The 15,584-nt window shown below is 38.6% G+C and overlaps 1 protein-coding gene across 1 annotated transcript in view; it reads left to right on the forward strand.

The window, feature by feature from the left end:
• MYOM1 (myomesin 1) overlaps positions 1 to 15,584 on the forward strand; it is a 124,683-nt gene that overhangs the window by 39,490 nt on the left and 69,609 nt on the right. Inside the window, exons 5-10 of the mRNA XM_012725755.1 lie at positions 4 to 161; positions 8,081 to 8,173; positions 10,794 to 10,882; positions 11,000 to 11,062; positions 13,227 to 13,391; positions 14,981 to 15,142. Of these exons, the coding sequence (XP_012581209.1) occupies positions 4 to 161; positions 8,081 to 8,173; positions 10,794 to 10,882; positions 11,000 to 11,062; positions 13,227 to 13,391; positions 14,981 to 15,142 (730 nt within the window). The remainder of the gene's footprint in view (positions 1 to 3; positions 162 to 8,080; positions 8,174 to 10,793; positions 10,883 to 10,999; positions 11,063 to 13,226; positions 13,392 to 14,980; positions 15,143 to 15,584) is intronic.

Below are 15,584 nucleotides of genomic sequence, written 5' to 3' on the forward strand. Positions count from 1 at the left end.
CAGTTAGAAGAAATCGAGACCTTTCATAAAAAGTTGAATGAAGATAGTCTTCTCCATGCTCCTGATTTTGTCATTAAGCCTCGTTCTCATACTGTCTGGGAGAAAGAAAAAGTAAAATTACACTGCTCTGTTTCTGGCTGGCCAGAACCTCGTGTCACATGGTATGTTATCTTTATAAAATCTACTGGCAGAATCTATATTACATAAAATTAATATTAACTCTTATGATACATTTGGCATTGTAAATATGCAATCTGTATAGATTTTTTAAATAGTTAAGAAAGGATATATAAAATATACATTTTTAGATATTGAAAGAAAGGACAGTCTTGTGTACATTATACTTTTAATCCTGCTGTATAAATGGGTGTTTATACAAAGTGTCAATATTTAGTTTGCATATTTACATACAAAGAAAATATGTCTATAACTACTGTGGGCCATATCAATTAAATTAAAATTTACTTCTATTACAATATAGTTGCCATTTTGCAACCAGAAGTTCTATTGCCATTTTTTGTTTTAAAGATTTATTTACTTATGCTTACAGAGCTGAGGTATAGGCCACAGGTGCAGGGTGGTGAGAGGATTCACTAGAGACAGAGTGGGGAACAGAACAGGCTAACTGATGAAGTTACTGCTGAGAGGAGCAGCACAGCAGGCAGGTCAGGAGAGGTCTGCCGCGCCATGTGGGTCACCTCCGGGGTGGGGATTGAACTCCTAGTGATTTTAGCTTCCTAGTGCTGTGCTTTTAACCCGCTGCACCACCAGGGAGGGCCCTCTACTGCCATTTTAAAAATGATTAAACTTGGACAAGTTACAGCTCTATTTCTCATGTGGAGTTGAGATGTCAATATGCTTCCTAAAACCAAGCAAAAGAGGGAATTGGACGGGAAATATTACTCAATTTGAGGCCTGAAGAAATTTTTCCATCAAGATTAGCACCTCTTTTCTCCTCCCAATTGTCAATGATTTTGTGATATCCAAACTTAGAACTTTCCTGTCACATGCCATGAAAGTCTGCCACAGAGAACAGAAGTATGAAAATGATTAAACCAACTTAAACTAGCTTTCTGCTTTATTCTCTGATGGGGGTATTTTGCTGTTTGCTGTTTGCTTGTCCTCAGAAGTGTGTCACAGTGAAACATGACATGAAATGACATTGTCACCCTCCGAGCACTTGGCTCCTCCTGTACTTCCCTGTATTTCTAATATTGGTCAAACACCTGACTAGCACAAAGGTAGCTGAGATGATAGTGATTTTTTTTTTTATTTTAGGTAGCTTACTTGTCTAAGGTTATTCTTAAGGAAGAGGTAGTAAGTTGTTGTTCGCTTGTTTTGTTCTTGTAATTCACCTATGTCAGTCTACCTATAATAATACTGTGTTTATTTATAATTGTTCTTATATGTAAACTCTTTCCAGGGTTCTTGAGTGTGAAACCTCAGACCAGATAAGTCTTATCAAGGTAAATATAGTAACAAAGAAGAGAAATTCAGGAATATATTTCTTTTAAAAAAAATAGTATTTATTTATGCATACAGAACTGGGGTACTGCCCAGGGGTGTAGGGTGTAAGAAGATTCAGCAGAAACAGAGTGGGGAGCAGAACAGACAGATTGATGAAGTACACTTCTGAGGGAGCAGTGGGCGGGTCAGGAGAGGTCTGCTGTGCCATGTGGATCAGCTCCCTGCTGGAGATCGAACTTGTGCTGTGGTTGCTTCGGAGAGCTTCATGGTGCTGCACTTTAACTCGTCGCGCCCCCAGGAAGGGCCCAGGAATATATTTCATTGAAAATGAAGTTCTAAATAAAATAATGCTATCATGAATTAGGAATCAAACCACATTTGTTTCATCTTTATTGTGACTGCAGAGTCACACAATTTGGCCTACTGGAAGTATATTTCCTCTTGAAAAGTTGATTGCTTATGACCTCAAAAAAAAAAATCACTATGGTGATGGCACAGTGTGATTTGGCGATGGGAAGACCGTGGGTATTACAACTAAGATGAATAAATGCACAAAATGATGCAAAAATAAACTATTGTAAAAGAAATCCAAATATTCTGATAAAAATGCGTAGAAGTAGAGCCTCCCTGGTGGCCTGGGGGGTAAAAATCTCAGCACTATCATCATGTCTGTGGAAGCAGCCTGAGTTCCATTCCTCACCCAGTAGCTGTTCCACATGGTGCAGCAGACCTCTCCTGTCTTGCCCACTGCTCCCCTCAGCAGTGTATTTCTGTGGATCTGCCTGTTCTGCTCCCCACTCCATCTCGAATCCTCTCACCTCCTATACCTCTGGCCTGCACCCCAGCTCCTATTTGCATAAATAAAAAAATTTAAAAAATAAAACTATACATAAAAGAATAACAAATTTTGTCAGTGAAAAATTTCTCTTTTTTCATGAAATAAAATGTATTCGTGATAAGTGAATATTTGGAGTCCTTAGTCAGTAGATATATTTATGTCATATCTCCATTTTCTTGCTTCTTAAATATTGGATTTAAGGATAATTTTCAAAAAGAAACCAAGTAGTCTCTGAGAGACAAATATTAATTCCTTAAGTATTTATTGTGTAAAACACAGAGTGACTAGAATACAAGCCTGACCATGCTCCAGTGATGGCACAGCTTAGCGAGAGTAATGTGGTTCCACCAAGCAGAGCTCATACTTCTTACATTGTATGTTAATTTTGGTATGAGAAAAAAGTGATGTAAAAACAAACAAAAGAGAATTAAAAACAGAAAAGTATGAGATGACCAGACTATCAACACTTAGAATTCCAATTAGATTGAAAAGTAGAAACTATCAATTTTCAGTTGGAAAATTGTATCATTTATAACAATCAAATAGGAAAGAAATAATTAAAACTTAGTTTTTTGGCCCTCCCTGGTGGCGCAATGGGTTAAAGCACTGCACTGAGAATCTAAAGCCGCTTCCACATGAGTTCAATTCTCGCCTGCCCCGGAGGTGACCACATGGTGTGGCAGACCTCTCCTGACCCGCCCGCTGCTCCCCTCAGCAGTGTACTTTGTCCATCTGCCTGTTCTGTTCCCCACTCTGTCTCTGGTGAAGCCTCTCACCGCCCCTGAGCCTCTGGCCTGTACCCCAGTTCTGTATGTACAAATAAATAAATCTTAAAAAAAAAAAAAAAAAACTTAGTTTTCTGAATAGAAGAAGGTAAATAACAGGAGTGAGTTTGTGAAGATGCTTTGTGTACTTCGGCTGCCTCCACTCCTAGCAGCCAAGTCCTTAGCTTTATCTTCCAAAGGCATGTGCTGCTGGGACCTGGCTCCAGTCGCGCCCTTTTCAAAGAGTGTTTGGTCCAAGTTTCCATCCTCAGGTCATGGAAATCCCTGAGATCTAACAAATGACAAAAACAGACAGCAGCTGCTCTTCCACCAAGCCCACGTTACGGAGCGTGTTTCTTTAAATGGAATCTAGAGGTTACCCAGAAAGCGCTGAATGACAGGAGCACAAATCACTCATTATGGCCAGGTGCAGAGAGGCTGAAACACCACTCTGTGTGCAACTCACTCTGAGAACAGAAGCCAGTCTAAGCACCAGGCCAACGCAGACAGTTGGCTCCAGAGGCTGCTGCTATGCTACCGTGGTGACCTGAAGGAGCACTCTGTCAACACAGAGGGAAAAAAACATGCATGGCAAAAGGCCAAATTTGGTATCTATCAAGTTGTCAAATAACACGTTTTAGGTCATGTATTTGTTGTAGAGGGAAGAGGAAAGAAAGTGTGTTTGTATTTACTTTACCTATGTAATGAAACTCTGAAGAGATAAAATAAGAATCTAAGGAGATTAGATAGTTAACGGTGGGTCAGAGCTGGGTACAAGGCAACAAATTTGAGCAGGAAGCTGGTTCCTGTGGACCCCTCTGCTCTCCAGTTGTTGGGCCATATAAGTATATTACCTAGTAGATTTAATTATATGGGATAGGGGAGAAAAGTTCTCTTTAAAAGGAAAGAGTTGTGCTAATTTTACACTTTAAAAGAAAAAAACCAGGGCCCTCCCTGGTGGTACAGCAGGTTCAAGCACAGCACTGTGAAGCTACTGCAGCCACTACAGCACCAGGGAGGCGGGGGAGGTGACCCACATGGCACAGTAGGCCTTTCCTCCCCTCAGCAATATGTTTCAGCAGATCTACCTGTTCTGCTCCCCACTCTGTCGCTGGTGAACCCTCTTACTCCCCACACTTCTGGCCAATACCCCACTTCTGTATGCATAAATAAATAAAACTTTAAACAAAACAACAACAAAAAAAATGTAATTGGATTTCCAGTCAAAGGTTTAGGTCAGTGGAGATCTGGATTGTAATCTGCAGGGAGATTCATGAACATTCCCTGCAGCAGCGTGTTGGTTTTAGTGAGTCACGGTCACCACTCACCCAGTACTCGTGTTTTTGGATCTCTGGGTTCTGGGCTAGATCTTTAAGCAAAATACTTTGATGCATGTTTAGAATTCTTACTGCTCCTGAAGTTATTTTCAAATAGACATGTAACTTGTCATTAGGTATGACAATGATTTAAAGCCTGGGAATAAATAAAGTCATAGGAAATGTATCTTAGCATGAATCTGGAGATTTGGAAAATTCTTCTGTTTTTGAAAATTATGAGACTTTATAATGATATGATCATGAACTCTAAGTATACAAGCTTAGAGTTATTTCACAATGTACTAAAAATATCTTATTATCATAGGAAAACAACCTATGTTTAAAATAATGACCAAAATTATCAGTAATATTTTTTTCCAACATAAGAGTTGGGATTTTATTTTAGATTTTCTTTCTTTATCTAGTTATGAAATTTATCCTAATGGATTCAATTTCTTTCAGTTTACTGGCTTTTAAAGCAGACACATGTGGGGTGTTTCAATAGGGTAAAGATCATTTTGGCATGTTTTATTTACTGATAGAAATAAAATTAGAGTGAAGTATTTTTATTTAACAACACTTTACACTGCCTAAGAGTTTTTGCTGTTACCCTTATTGTCAAAGTTAACCTGCTTTCCAAATAGATATTTGTTTGGGGTAATTTGTTTGAGGGGACTGATTAATCAAAAAGTATTATCCTATAATTGCTCATAGTATAATGGAAGTTCATTAAGGAATAGTTCATAGACTTTACATCAATTTCATAAGGAGAATAGTGTACATACATACGGCTATCCACAAGAATTTCAGAAAACTATTGATAAGTAACCAGAGGTCATGTATTTTCTGTGCATAGCTAGTTGATGACTGATAAGTATGAAATTGTACTTTCCACAAACCAACAAGCTGTGAAATGTTTTTGCAGAGCAGAAAAAAATTCTTTTCTTCCTTGACTTAATACTGAAGAGAGTCAATCTCAAGTAATCCTAAACCTGACCTCCTCATTAGATGAACTCATTCGAGAACAGGATTGAGTCACTTCCTAACTTAACCCTTATCTGTTGCTTAAAATCAAGCACTTCTTGCACTGACATCTGAAGTTCTAGAGGAGAAACTAGAACTTCCTCAAAGTGAGGTGTGTGTGTGTGTGTGTGTGTGTGTGTGTGTTTATGTGTGTGTTTTAACCTGGTTTCCTCTGTCAGGTGGTCACATTAGAGAAGTTATGGGTAATTAACTGGAGAGAGGCATTAGATGCTAAATCTGGTAGAAAACTAAAGAATAAGGCAGGTGAAGCAATCCTCAGAGCTGCAGAACACTTGTTTTAAACGCACATTTTATAGACATATGAACAACATTTTTGATGAGAAGCCAAACTGGGCGTCATTCAGTCAAGTAACACATGCCACAGCCTTTGGTATCATATGTCTCTTCATTGCTGATAGGAATTACTGAAAACAACCTAGCGCATGGGAAAAAAATGAACAAGAGAAGCTTCAGAGTCAAATGTGAATTGACTCCCTCAGAGCCTTTTCCCTCAGAAGAACATGCTGAATAATATGCACTGCCCTGTCATCCATCAAAGTGAGGAATGCTTGAAATTAGGGGCAGCCAGCAGATTTCTTGTTACAGCTTTCGCTGATAAAAACAACCCAGTGTCTGTGGTCCTAGTAGTGAAACAGCTGTCTGAAGCCATTTCTGGGCCGACAGAAAGCAGCTTACAATGTCTGCTTTGACACTAGGCCTGCCACACAACTGTGATTCTTAAACTAGTCCCAACTCACTCATTTCAGATTTGAGGGGACTGAGACACAGAGCTTTAACTCACTTCCTTTGTATGCACTTTATTTGAAGTCGTCCATACCATGAAGTATGTGTTTGTCTGAACTCTCTTCCTTCAGCCAAAAATTAGGAAGCTACAATTAATACTGTGTTCCACAATAATTCTATTCAACTCAATTTAAGAACCATTGAGAGCCTGATGTTTGGCCATAACGCAGTCTTCCTTGAGAATGGGAATAAAAGTAAAGATGGGTTGGACAAAATTCATCTTTAAGGAAATGAAATGTAGCAGAAGTCACACATATCCAAGCATAATTTGATAGATCTATATTGCAATTTAAACCAAGTAAAACTGTTGCAGAGAGGTAAGACAATTACTGTTGTGTGGGATTTCTGGTAGAGGTTTATTAAAGACACTGCATTTGATCTGAACCTTGGCAGATGAGTTGGGGTTTTGTTTGTAGAGGAGAATTATACATTTTAAAAAGTAACAAAAAATTAATTGTGTTTTAGAGACATGAGAGAGTGAGTTTGGGGAGAAGGAACTACCTGAGATAATCTCTCTCTCTCTTCCTTTCCACCTTCCTTGTAAACCCTCATAACCATTTCCAAAAGTCTGGAGAAATAAAATATAGAGAGCAATGGAAAATGGAAGCATTACTTTTTGTCAGGAGCCAGACTGCTTGTTTTAAATCCCAGCTGTGCTCTGTGTAGCTGCGTGAGATGGGACAGTTACTTAACCTGTCCATGCCTTCGTTCCTTCATCTGGAAAATGATGTTAAAAATAGTACTATTTCATGTGACTGGTTGTGAGGGTTGAATTTACTAAAGTATATGTCATGCTCCTAGAACATTGCCTGGCTCATGGTAAATGTTCAGTGTTAGATGTCGTTATTAGTGTTATGTATGGTATCTATACACATGAAATTAAGTGTCTAGAAGGGAAGCCTTTGAAAATCCAGCTCCTTTGCGGGGGGAGTAATGGCTTAATTAGACAATTTGGTCTGGCCCTAGAGCCACTGGTGAATGACTTGGGAGACTGTCAGAGGGGGACCCCCTCATATAGCCCTACCCTCTGAGGAGTGAGAGACCCAGGGATAGAAGAGCCAGAGAAAGGACTCTTTCATCAGAAATTTTCATTATTTTAAATTCCTTGAAGTCAAGAGTCATATTGTTGGTGACAAAATAAAACACTTAGATATAGTAATCTTTCATACAATGCATTGTTTTTATCAACATGTAAGAATGTTAGCAGGAAAAATGTTTGGTTTTCATCCTACACTTACAGTCAACAATAAAACCCCCAACATAAAACCTTCCTCTCTGTTTGTCAACAATGATCATCTTTTCTTGTCCTTTTTCTTTTATGTATTTTATTGATGTGAAATTAGCATACATACAAATAAGTGCAGATTGTGTATAAGTGTAGAATTTTTGTGGGCTGCTCACACCTATGACCAGCACTGAAATCAAAAAGCTAAACATTATCAACTCCCAAAATATCTTTTCCCCACAAAAGGGAGATCACTCTCCTGACTTCTAGCAGTGTTAATTGATCTTTTCTAATGGTCCATTATGTAAATGTAATTAATTATTATATTATGCCCTCTCTTATGTGTCTAGTTCTTTTCAATCAACATTATGCATTTGATGCCACCACACTGTTGTGGAAGGTTATCTTTGACAATGTAATTTTTATGACAAAGGGAAGAAAAGCAATTTCAACAAGAAGTTTTATTATATGTGTCATACATTTTATATAATTTCCCATAGATTTGCATTATTGAGCAGATGCTGCTGCAAACTTCAGTGTTGTTCACAGATGTTCCTGCAAGAATAAGAATTGTGTGTATGTGCTTTTTATCATAAACTATCTACATTTCAACTTACTTGACTTTGCTGTCATTGCCTTATAGGTATAAAAACCAGGTGCCAATAAATATCCATACAAACCCTGGAAAGTATATCATTGAGAGTCGATATGGAATGCACACGCTGGAGATTAACGAGTAAGTGGACACCAGGGTCTGTGAGTGTTGCCTAACAATCACTTGGGGGTGGGGACACCTTATTGCTCCACTTAACAACACTTTCTCCCCTCTCAATCCACAGTCACAACAGGGACGCTCACAAACATTGCTCCTCTTAGCGCACACGTGCAAGTGACATTCTCAATTCATTTCTGTCTAGCCCACATTACCTCCCAAAGAGGTCTTATATTTTAATGTAGTAGTAGATGATAAGAAAAAATTAATTTCCATCTTTTTTATTTATCCTTTTATATACTTGAGAGTTTTTACTAGGTAGCAGTAAAAAAAAGAGGTTACGTAAATAGGCATTCATATTCAATCATCCTTCAGAGCGCCAGATTATCATCCTTATCACACCCTTTCCTTTATCAGTGAAGGCTTGCAGATCGAGATGTGTGGAATGGAGAGTAAACTGAACTTGGAGGTCTTGCTCCTTCCTTCAGCTCATCAGTAACTGCGGACTGCTGTGTGCCCACTCTCCTCACCCATAGGCATAAGGCTAGGGCAGGACATTGAGGTGCTTTAGGGTAAAGCAGAACCCACATCAAAATTTCTAAGTCCAGAAAGGTTTATCTTGTCTCTGAAGATGGCTTTAAAATCTAAGCCCAGTTATATGGTTGAAAAAGCTAAGCAATTTCCCCGCATTGTCACACACAAAAAATGACCTACCAAGATATCAAAAGAAAAATTGACATCATTCTGTGCTAGGAAATTTATAGACTTCTTCCCACATCATTTGACACAAATGATGCTAGACTTCAAACAGAACCCTGGGATCCTGTGACAGTTGCCAAACATGGACCCTGACCTACAGTCACCTCAATTCTGCCAGTGGAGTTTCTGCTGAAGTAGCAGAGAGCCATGTGGTGCTTTTATTATCAGTTATGAGAAAGGTGATCAGATTCACCCTCCTGAGTTTCTGCTTATGTAAGTGAAACTTCAGCAAGTGGTAAGTTTATACAAATGAAAATAAATCCAAAACAATGAGAACTGAAGATAAGGAAAACAATCCGCTTTGAAATTTTGTTGGTCTCTCTATGCGATGACTTTTTCCCTGCTTATTTTCAAGGACATCCTAATTTCTGTGTTATAGAAGAACTTCCAGATGGCACTTCTGGATCACACTGTGGGCTGAAACTACAAATGTGTCCTGAACCTGAGTAGAATCAGGTTGGACTGGAACGCCCAGTGTGTTAGACCAACATGTATCTGGTTTATGGCTCATGGAGTGTCTAAGGAGAGCATGCTTCTTTCCCTCTCTTACTCCCATTTTGAATCTCACCCTGAGGGAGTAAAATAGAGAGGGCATGTCCTCAGCAGGACTCGGGTAGTCACCTCTACAAAATCACACAGCTGGATGCTTTCTGCTTCTGATACGATTTCAGGTCATTTGACCACAGAACTGTTCATGCTGTGATTAAAGTGCTTAGCAATAGGTGGGCATTTTCTTTTACATTTTAAATGAAGCCAGGCTAGGATTGATAGAGGGCAGCAAGGGGGCACTAAAACTAGCCAAGGACACTGCCCAAATAGTTTACTGGTCACTGTCTGAGTTCTTCACCTACATGCACAACTGCAAGACTACTCAGGCTCAGAGAGTAGCAATGGGATTTATTTAACAAACCAGGAAAAAACAAAAAACAATGGTCCAAAATGCCATTTACCTCATCCGCTCCAGTGTCCAGTGTTTTCAAGTCTCAAACAAAAGCATCTAAGATGGCATCTTTCCACCACTAAGGACTCAAGCCCCTCTCCCAGACAATGGGCCATGTGCTCAAGGTGGCATCTTCTTGCTTAGAGCATGCAGCAACCAGACTGTAGGCTGGTTCCAACTCACAAAGGCAACAGAAGACACAACTTGAGATGCTCCCAGAGCTGCCGAAATGCCCCAGCACAGCACTCAAAACAGCTGCTGCAGCAGCTCAGCGAGGAGCCTGCTTGGGGTCTTCCCTTTCCCTGCTAGGCTGTAAGAGCAGCAAAACTGTGAACAGTTTCAATCACTTAACTACTTCCAAGCCTTCCTCAAACTTTTCATCTCTGAGGTTAGCTGTTGGAAACCTCTTCAAATCTTCTGAAGAGGCCCACAAATCTTCTGGAAGATATGTGCAGTGGAGGCCATAATTGCTGACCCCAGAATCCCTGAAGATACAAAAATGCTGAATCCCAAGCATGAATGTTAAAATGCTGAATCCCAAACACTATATCCTGAGGGCTGTTTCTGCAGTCCCTTATATTTCTTATCAGAGTCCAACCCAGCATTCCATACTTTTTAGAGCTTTCCCTGGGGCTATCTATCCCCACCAGTATCCCCTCCAGGGGATACCACCTGTCACAGTCTGTGGCTTTAGCTACCAGTTACAGGATCACCATGAACTATAAGTATTCTCCCATATGCTGCTGGACTATACCCAAGTGATTCTCTTGGACTATGTAGAATCCCAGAGGGATCAGAGACCCCATTTCATCATTAGTCCCGAAGAACCATGTCTTAGAAGTCACTGATTAGCAGTGTGCCGTATTAGCAAGAGATCCTTGATGGCACAGCTAGTACTCACAAGAAGTGTCGCCATGACAGTCCCTCATGTTCACTTTCTTTCAGGTGTGATTTTGAAGACACTGCTCAGTACCGGGCTTCCGCCATGAATGCAAAGGGAGAACTGTCAGCTTATGCTTCAGTTGTTGTCAAGAGTAGGTTTCAGTGCTTGTTTATTTAAGTGTATTTTTTAAAATTCTCATTGCAAAAAAAAATAATAATAATTAAATAAACGTGAAGTAGTGCACATGCATTCCTGCTTTCTTTTCCAGGATATAAAGGAGAGCTTGATGAGTCGCGCTTCCATTCAGGAGTTTCCACTTCACCCCTCAGTTGTAAGTAAAAAATATATTTATTCAATGACATCTTTACTTAACATACAGTATAATAAGCTAGTCTATGGTAAAGCAATGTAATGTGATGTCAATATGTTATAATATATGCTAGTATGTGTGCAGTATCTCTCGTGGGTTTTTAAATTATTATTTTTTTAAATTCTCTGGTTTCTGTTCTCTTTCTGAATGTTTATTCTTGTTTTCTAAAAGTCCAAATGTTATGGATTAAAAATGACAAATGCTTTTAAGTATTTTTTAAGTATTTCTGTGTTAAAATGAGAAAGATCATTATATAAACCCAGGTGGAGTGATTTTAACACCCTTTACCCGTCCCCAACCCCCACATAACTTCATTTTTCAGCCTTTTAAATCTTTTGTATCTTTCTCTGACTCCTGATGAGCACAGTGGCTCTAAGACAGAAAACAGAGAGTTCTCATTCGTTCATTCAACTAATATGAACTTAACACCTGTTATGTTCTAGATAGTGTTTCAAGTGCTTGGTTGTTCTAGTAGTTAATATGCATTAATCAGTTGTGTTGGGCATTATATAAAGATATATTTTGTATGTATCTACTCATTTAGTGCTCTCTAAAAGTTTATGAAATTGGTGCCTTTTTATCTATGTTATGCAATTGAGGAGACGATATAAAGATTTTAAATAATAGGACAAGACCACTCAAAATGGTGGAGTAGGGACATGTAGCCTGGCTTTTCTAATTCTAAACTAGGGGTCAGCAAGCATTTTCTGTAAAGGACAAGATTGTTATCAGTTTAGGCTTTGTGGGTAAAAGGCTTTGTGGTCCCTGTCACAGTTACACAACTCTGCCTTCATGACCCGAAGCAGCCACGGGAAATAAATGAATGTGGCTATGTTTCAATAAAATATTATTTCTGAGCATTGAAATTTGAGCTCCCTGCAAATTTTCATGTCACAAATCTTCCTTTGATTTTTTTCCACCATGAAAGCATTTCTAAAGCATTCTTAGTGGAATAATATAGGCGGTGGTCCAGATTTGACTTGTAGATTTTCCAACCCCTGACCTTAAACCCAGCCCCCCTTGCAATCCTGGCCTCTACTCCACCAGCCAGCTAGGTTTGATCAGGTTGTTTCACTTATTCATGCCAGAGGGCTGTCATCCTATAGGCGTGAGGTAGAGAGGACCCATGATTCAAAGAGAAGTGAGTTCACTATTAGTGGCTGCCTGGGAACACACAAATTCAAGGCAATATCATGAGAACACAGGTTCTGGAAACAGCATGCCCGTGGAAAGCCTGCCCCAGTGAAGCGGCAGCAGGAGTTTTGCAGCCTCCCTGTGCTCCTGTTTCCTCATTACTAAACAGAGATAATAAATTACTTCCCTTATTATAATTCTCTGCTAGGATTATTATAAGTTTTGAGTTTATAGGTATTAAGCACTTGGAACGATACTTGACGTAAATTGAATGATCTTTTAGAAAGAGAGAAGAAATATGGGAGTTAAGAGCCTAAGCTTTAGAGTTGGAAAGTTATAGGTATGAATTTCAACTTCACACATGAAATCTTTGGAACCTATATAACATCTTTGAGCTTCTAAATTCTCGTATGAAAAAGAGTAAAAAAAATAATATCAACACCATGGAGTTGCTGCAAGGATTAGATAACATGTCAGATATCAAGTGCTTGGCATATAATAACCTATCAATCAATAGTTACTATTTTTCCAAATTCTTTTCTTTAAGAGACTATAAAACCTTTATGTACATATGATGTAGGCTTATATTCAATCTATAAAGAAGATATTTCTAAGAAAAGTATTTTTGATGTTTCAGTAGTTTAAATTTTCAGCTTTCTCTCATAGACATTTCATTTTCTTACATTTATTATTTTTTTCACTCAGTTCATCAAAAAGACTGAGACAACATACTGAAAAACTATATATATATATATATTGTTCAAAAAGGGGATGTATGAGCAGGAAAGTGTGGGGACTCTTGCAGTAGATTATGAGCCTACCTACCCCGCAGTGGTGAGTCCAGGTCTTTGCCCATTGCCAGACCTATGGCAAATCCTTCACCACTTGATAGGTCTTTGTTGTGACTGCTTCCTACCTGTGCTTCTTAAAATGTCTGCGACTCTAGTGAGGAAAAAAGTGAATTACTGACATTTTTTTTTGTTGTACCCAGTTGCTGTGACCCCTTATGGTTATGCGTCCAAGTTTGAGATCCATTTTGATGATAAATTCGATGTGTCTTTTGGGAGAGAGGGTGAGACAATGACTCTAGGCTGCCGTGTAGTTATCACCCCTGAAATTAAGCAGTTCCAGCCAGAGATCCAGTGGTACAGAAATGGTGAGTTTTTTAAATGAATTCTCAATTAAATTTTTATTTGCAGAAATTTACCCATTATGTTTGACACCAGAGTATGAATGTCCACAAAATGGATGATCTGTGTCTAAAACTGGCAGAATCTGAACATTAAAGGCATAGCATATGGCATGTGGCATATATCAAAGTAGTAGAACTAAAATATATTTGTGGGTGTGTAACTTCTTATCTATCGCCAAATAACAAAAGCAAAAGATTACAAAACGTGGGGTTTTTTTTCTAAAAAAAAATGTAGGTTTGTTTTGTTTTTTACATTTTGTAAGTTTTGTTTGGTATGATAGGATAAAAACCAGTGAATTCCAGTGTGACTATAGAAAATGCTCATTTGCCTCTGAGTGGGTTAGTAATTCATCAGGCAATTGGATTGAACTTTGGGAGAGGTGGCGCTTCCTTTGGGGCAGGATGAGAACCCAGAATGGGAGGACCGCTTCATCCCTCAAAATCATCTCTGGGGGATCTGCACAAGTATTAACACCATGGTCTGGCCACCAGAACAGTACCTGATGGTAATCAGGCAGTAAGCTTTGGCACTAAACTATGGTGAAACCAGACTACCTATAGATCTTGCAGCAGAGAACATAAAGCAGTTACTATCCATGGAATTCTTCACTGACCTTAGAATCGCTAGCTCTGAAAATTGCCACGACATTGCAAAGCAGATAGCTACAAATATAAAATATAAGCTAAGTTTAAAGAGCTTCACATTTGGGCCCTCCCTGGTGGCACAACAGGTTAAAGTGCAGCACTATGAAACTAGCGGGAGCCACTGCAGCATGAGTCCGATCCCCAGCCAGGTAGGTGACCCATGTGGCACAGCAGACCTCTCCTGTCTCACCTGCTGCTCCCTTCAGCAGTGTGCTTTGTCAATCTGCCTGTTCTGCTCCTTGCTCTGTCTCTGGTGAATCCTCTCACCCTAGCACCTCTGGCCTGTACTCCATTATATTTTAAAACAGCTTATTAGAATGTTAATTGCATAATACTATGTAGTATAAAACTGTAACATAATAACTCTTAATAATCAACAGCTCCAGTAATAGTTGCATCAGCAGGAGATCCTTCTCAAAATAAATAATTATCAAAACATTTGTGACCATCTATTTGCAAGGAGTGACTGAACTTGCTTTCAATTACACAGATTTAAAATAAACTTACAGAAAAGCATGCTAGAAATATCTTAATATCATCAAGATATCACATTAATAAGATTTTTGTATATTAAATTATGGCTTGAAATATAATTTTTTTGTAATTTGTATCTCTCCTGTTATATTTTATAAGGGATAAAATATCTTAGAAAAGAAATATAATTTACTACCTTTAACTTTTTTTGCTACATTTTGAATAAAGATTTTTGTCTGGAACCTTGCAATTATGTAATCTGATCCTAGTCCGCTCAGTCAGAAAGTATTAAAGACTTCTTCTAATGGCCAATAATTTCCAATATAAAGGAGAGAGAGAGAAACATGGAAACATACATGGAAAAGGAGAAAGAAAGGAGTAATGGAGGAAATTTTTTATTAATTTGCTTGTATATTTATTTATTTTATCCCTAGGTGCACTTGTTTCTCCATCAAAATGGGTGCAAACAAACTGGAGTGGAGATAGGGCAACACTGACATTTTCTCATCTCAACAAAGAAGATGAAGGCCTCTATACAATCCGTGTAAAAATGGGAGAATATTATGAACAATACGGTGCCTACGTCTTTGTTCGAGGTAAGACCTAGTAAAAAGTGAACACCCGAGAATATTGAAAACCCTACGGCCAGATTAATCTATCCTAACATGTTTTTTGTTATGATGAAGGACCTATTTGAAAACTGTTCTAGTTATCTATCTTAGGGATATTAACTTCCAATGAAATTAGACCTAATGTAAAAGGTTAACTCTGAAGGCACCAACCCACAGGTAACCAAACTGTGTCATGATCACTAAAGTCTTTCACTTTCCTCTTCTTCAGTGAACCTATCAGAGCAGTTCTCTGTAAGTGTTCTAGTAGAAATTCTAGAAATTCTGCCTCTAAGGAAAGATATCTCAAAAGATGTTTATGGAAGTTGCAACAAAAAAGAACTGGCTCTATTTGAGGATTTACTCTTTAATGTCTGTTTCGAGCAGCAAATGTATTCTTTCTTTCCAAGCCTCTTCTATAGAACATTAG

The sequence above is a fragment of the Condylura cristata genome, unplaced genomic scaffold (genome assembly GCF_000260355.1).
Source record: "Condylura cristata isolate star-nosed mole 26May11 unplaced genomic scaffold, ConCri1.0 scaffold00016, whole genome shotgun sequence".
Classification (NCBI taxonomy): domain Eukaryota; kingdom Metazoa; phylum Chordata; class Mammalia; order Eulipotyphla; family Talpidae; genus Condylura; species Condylura cristata.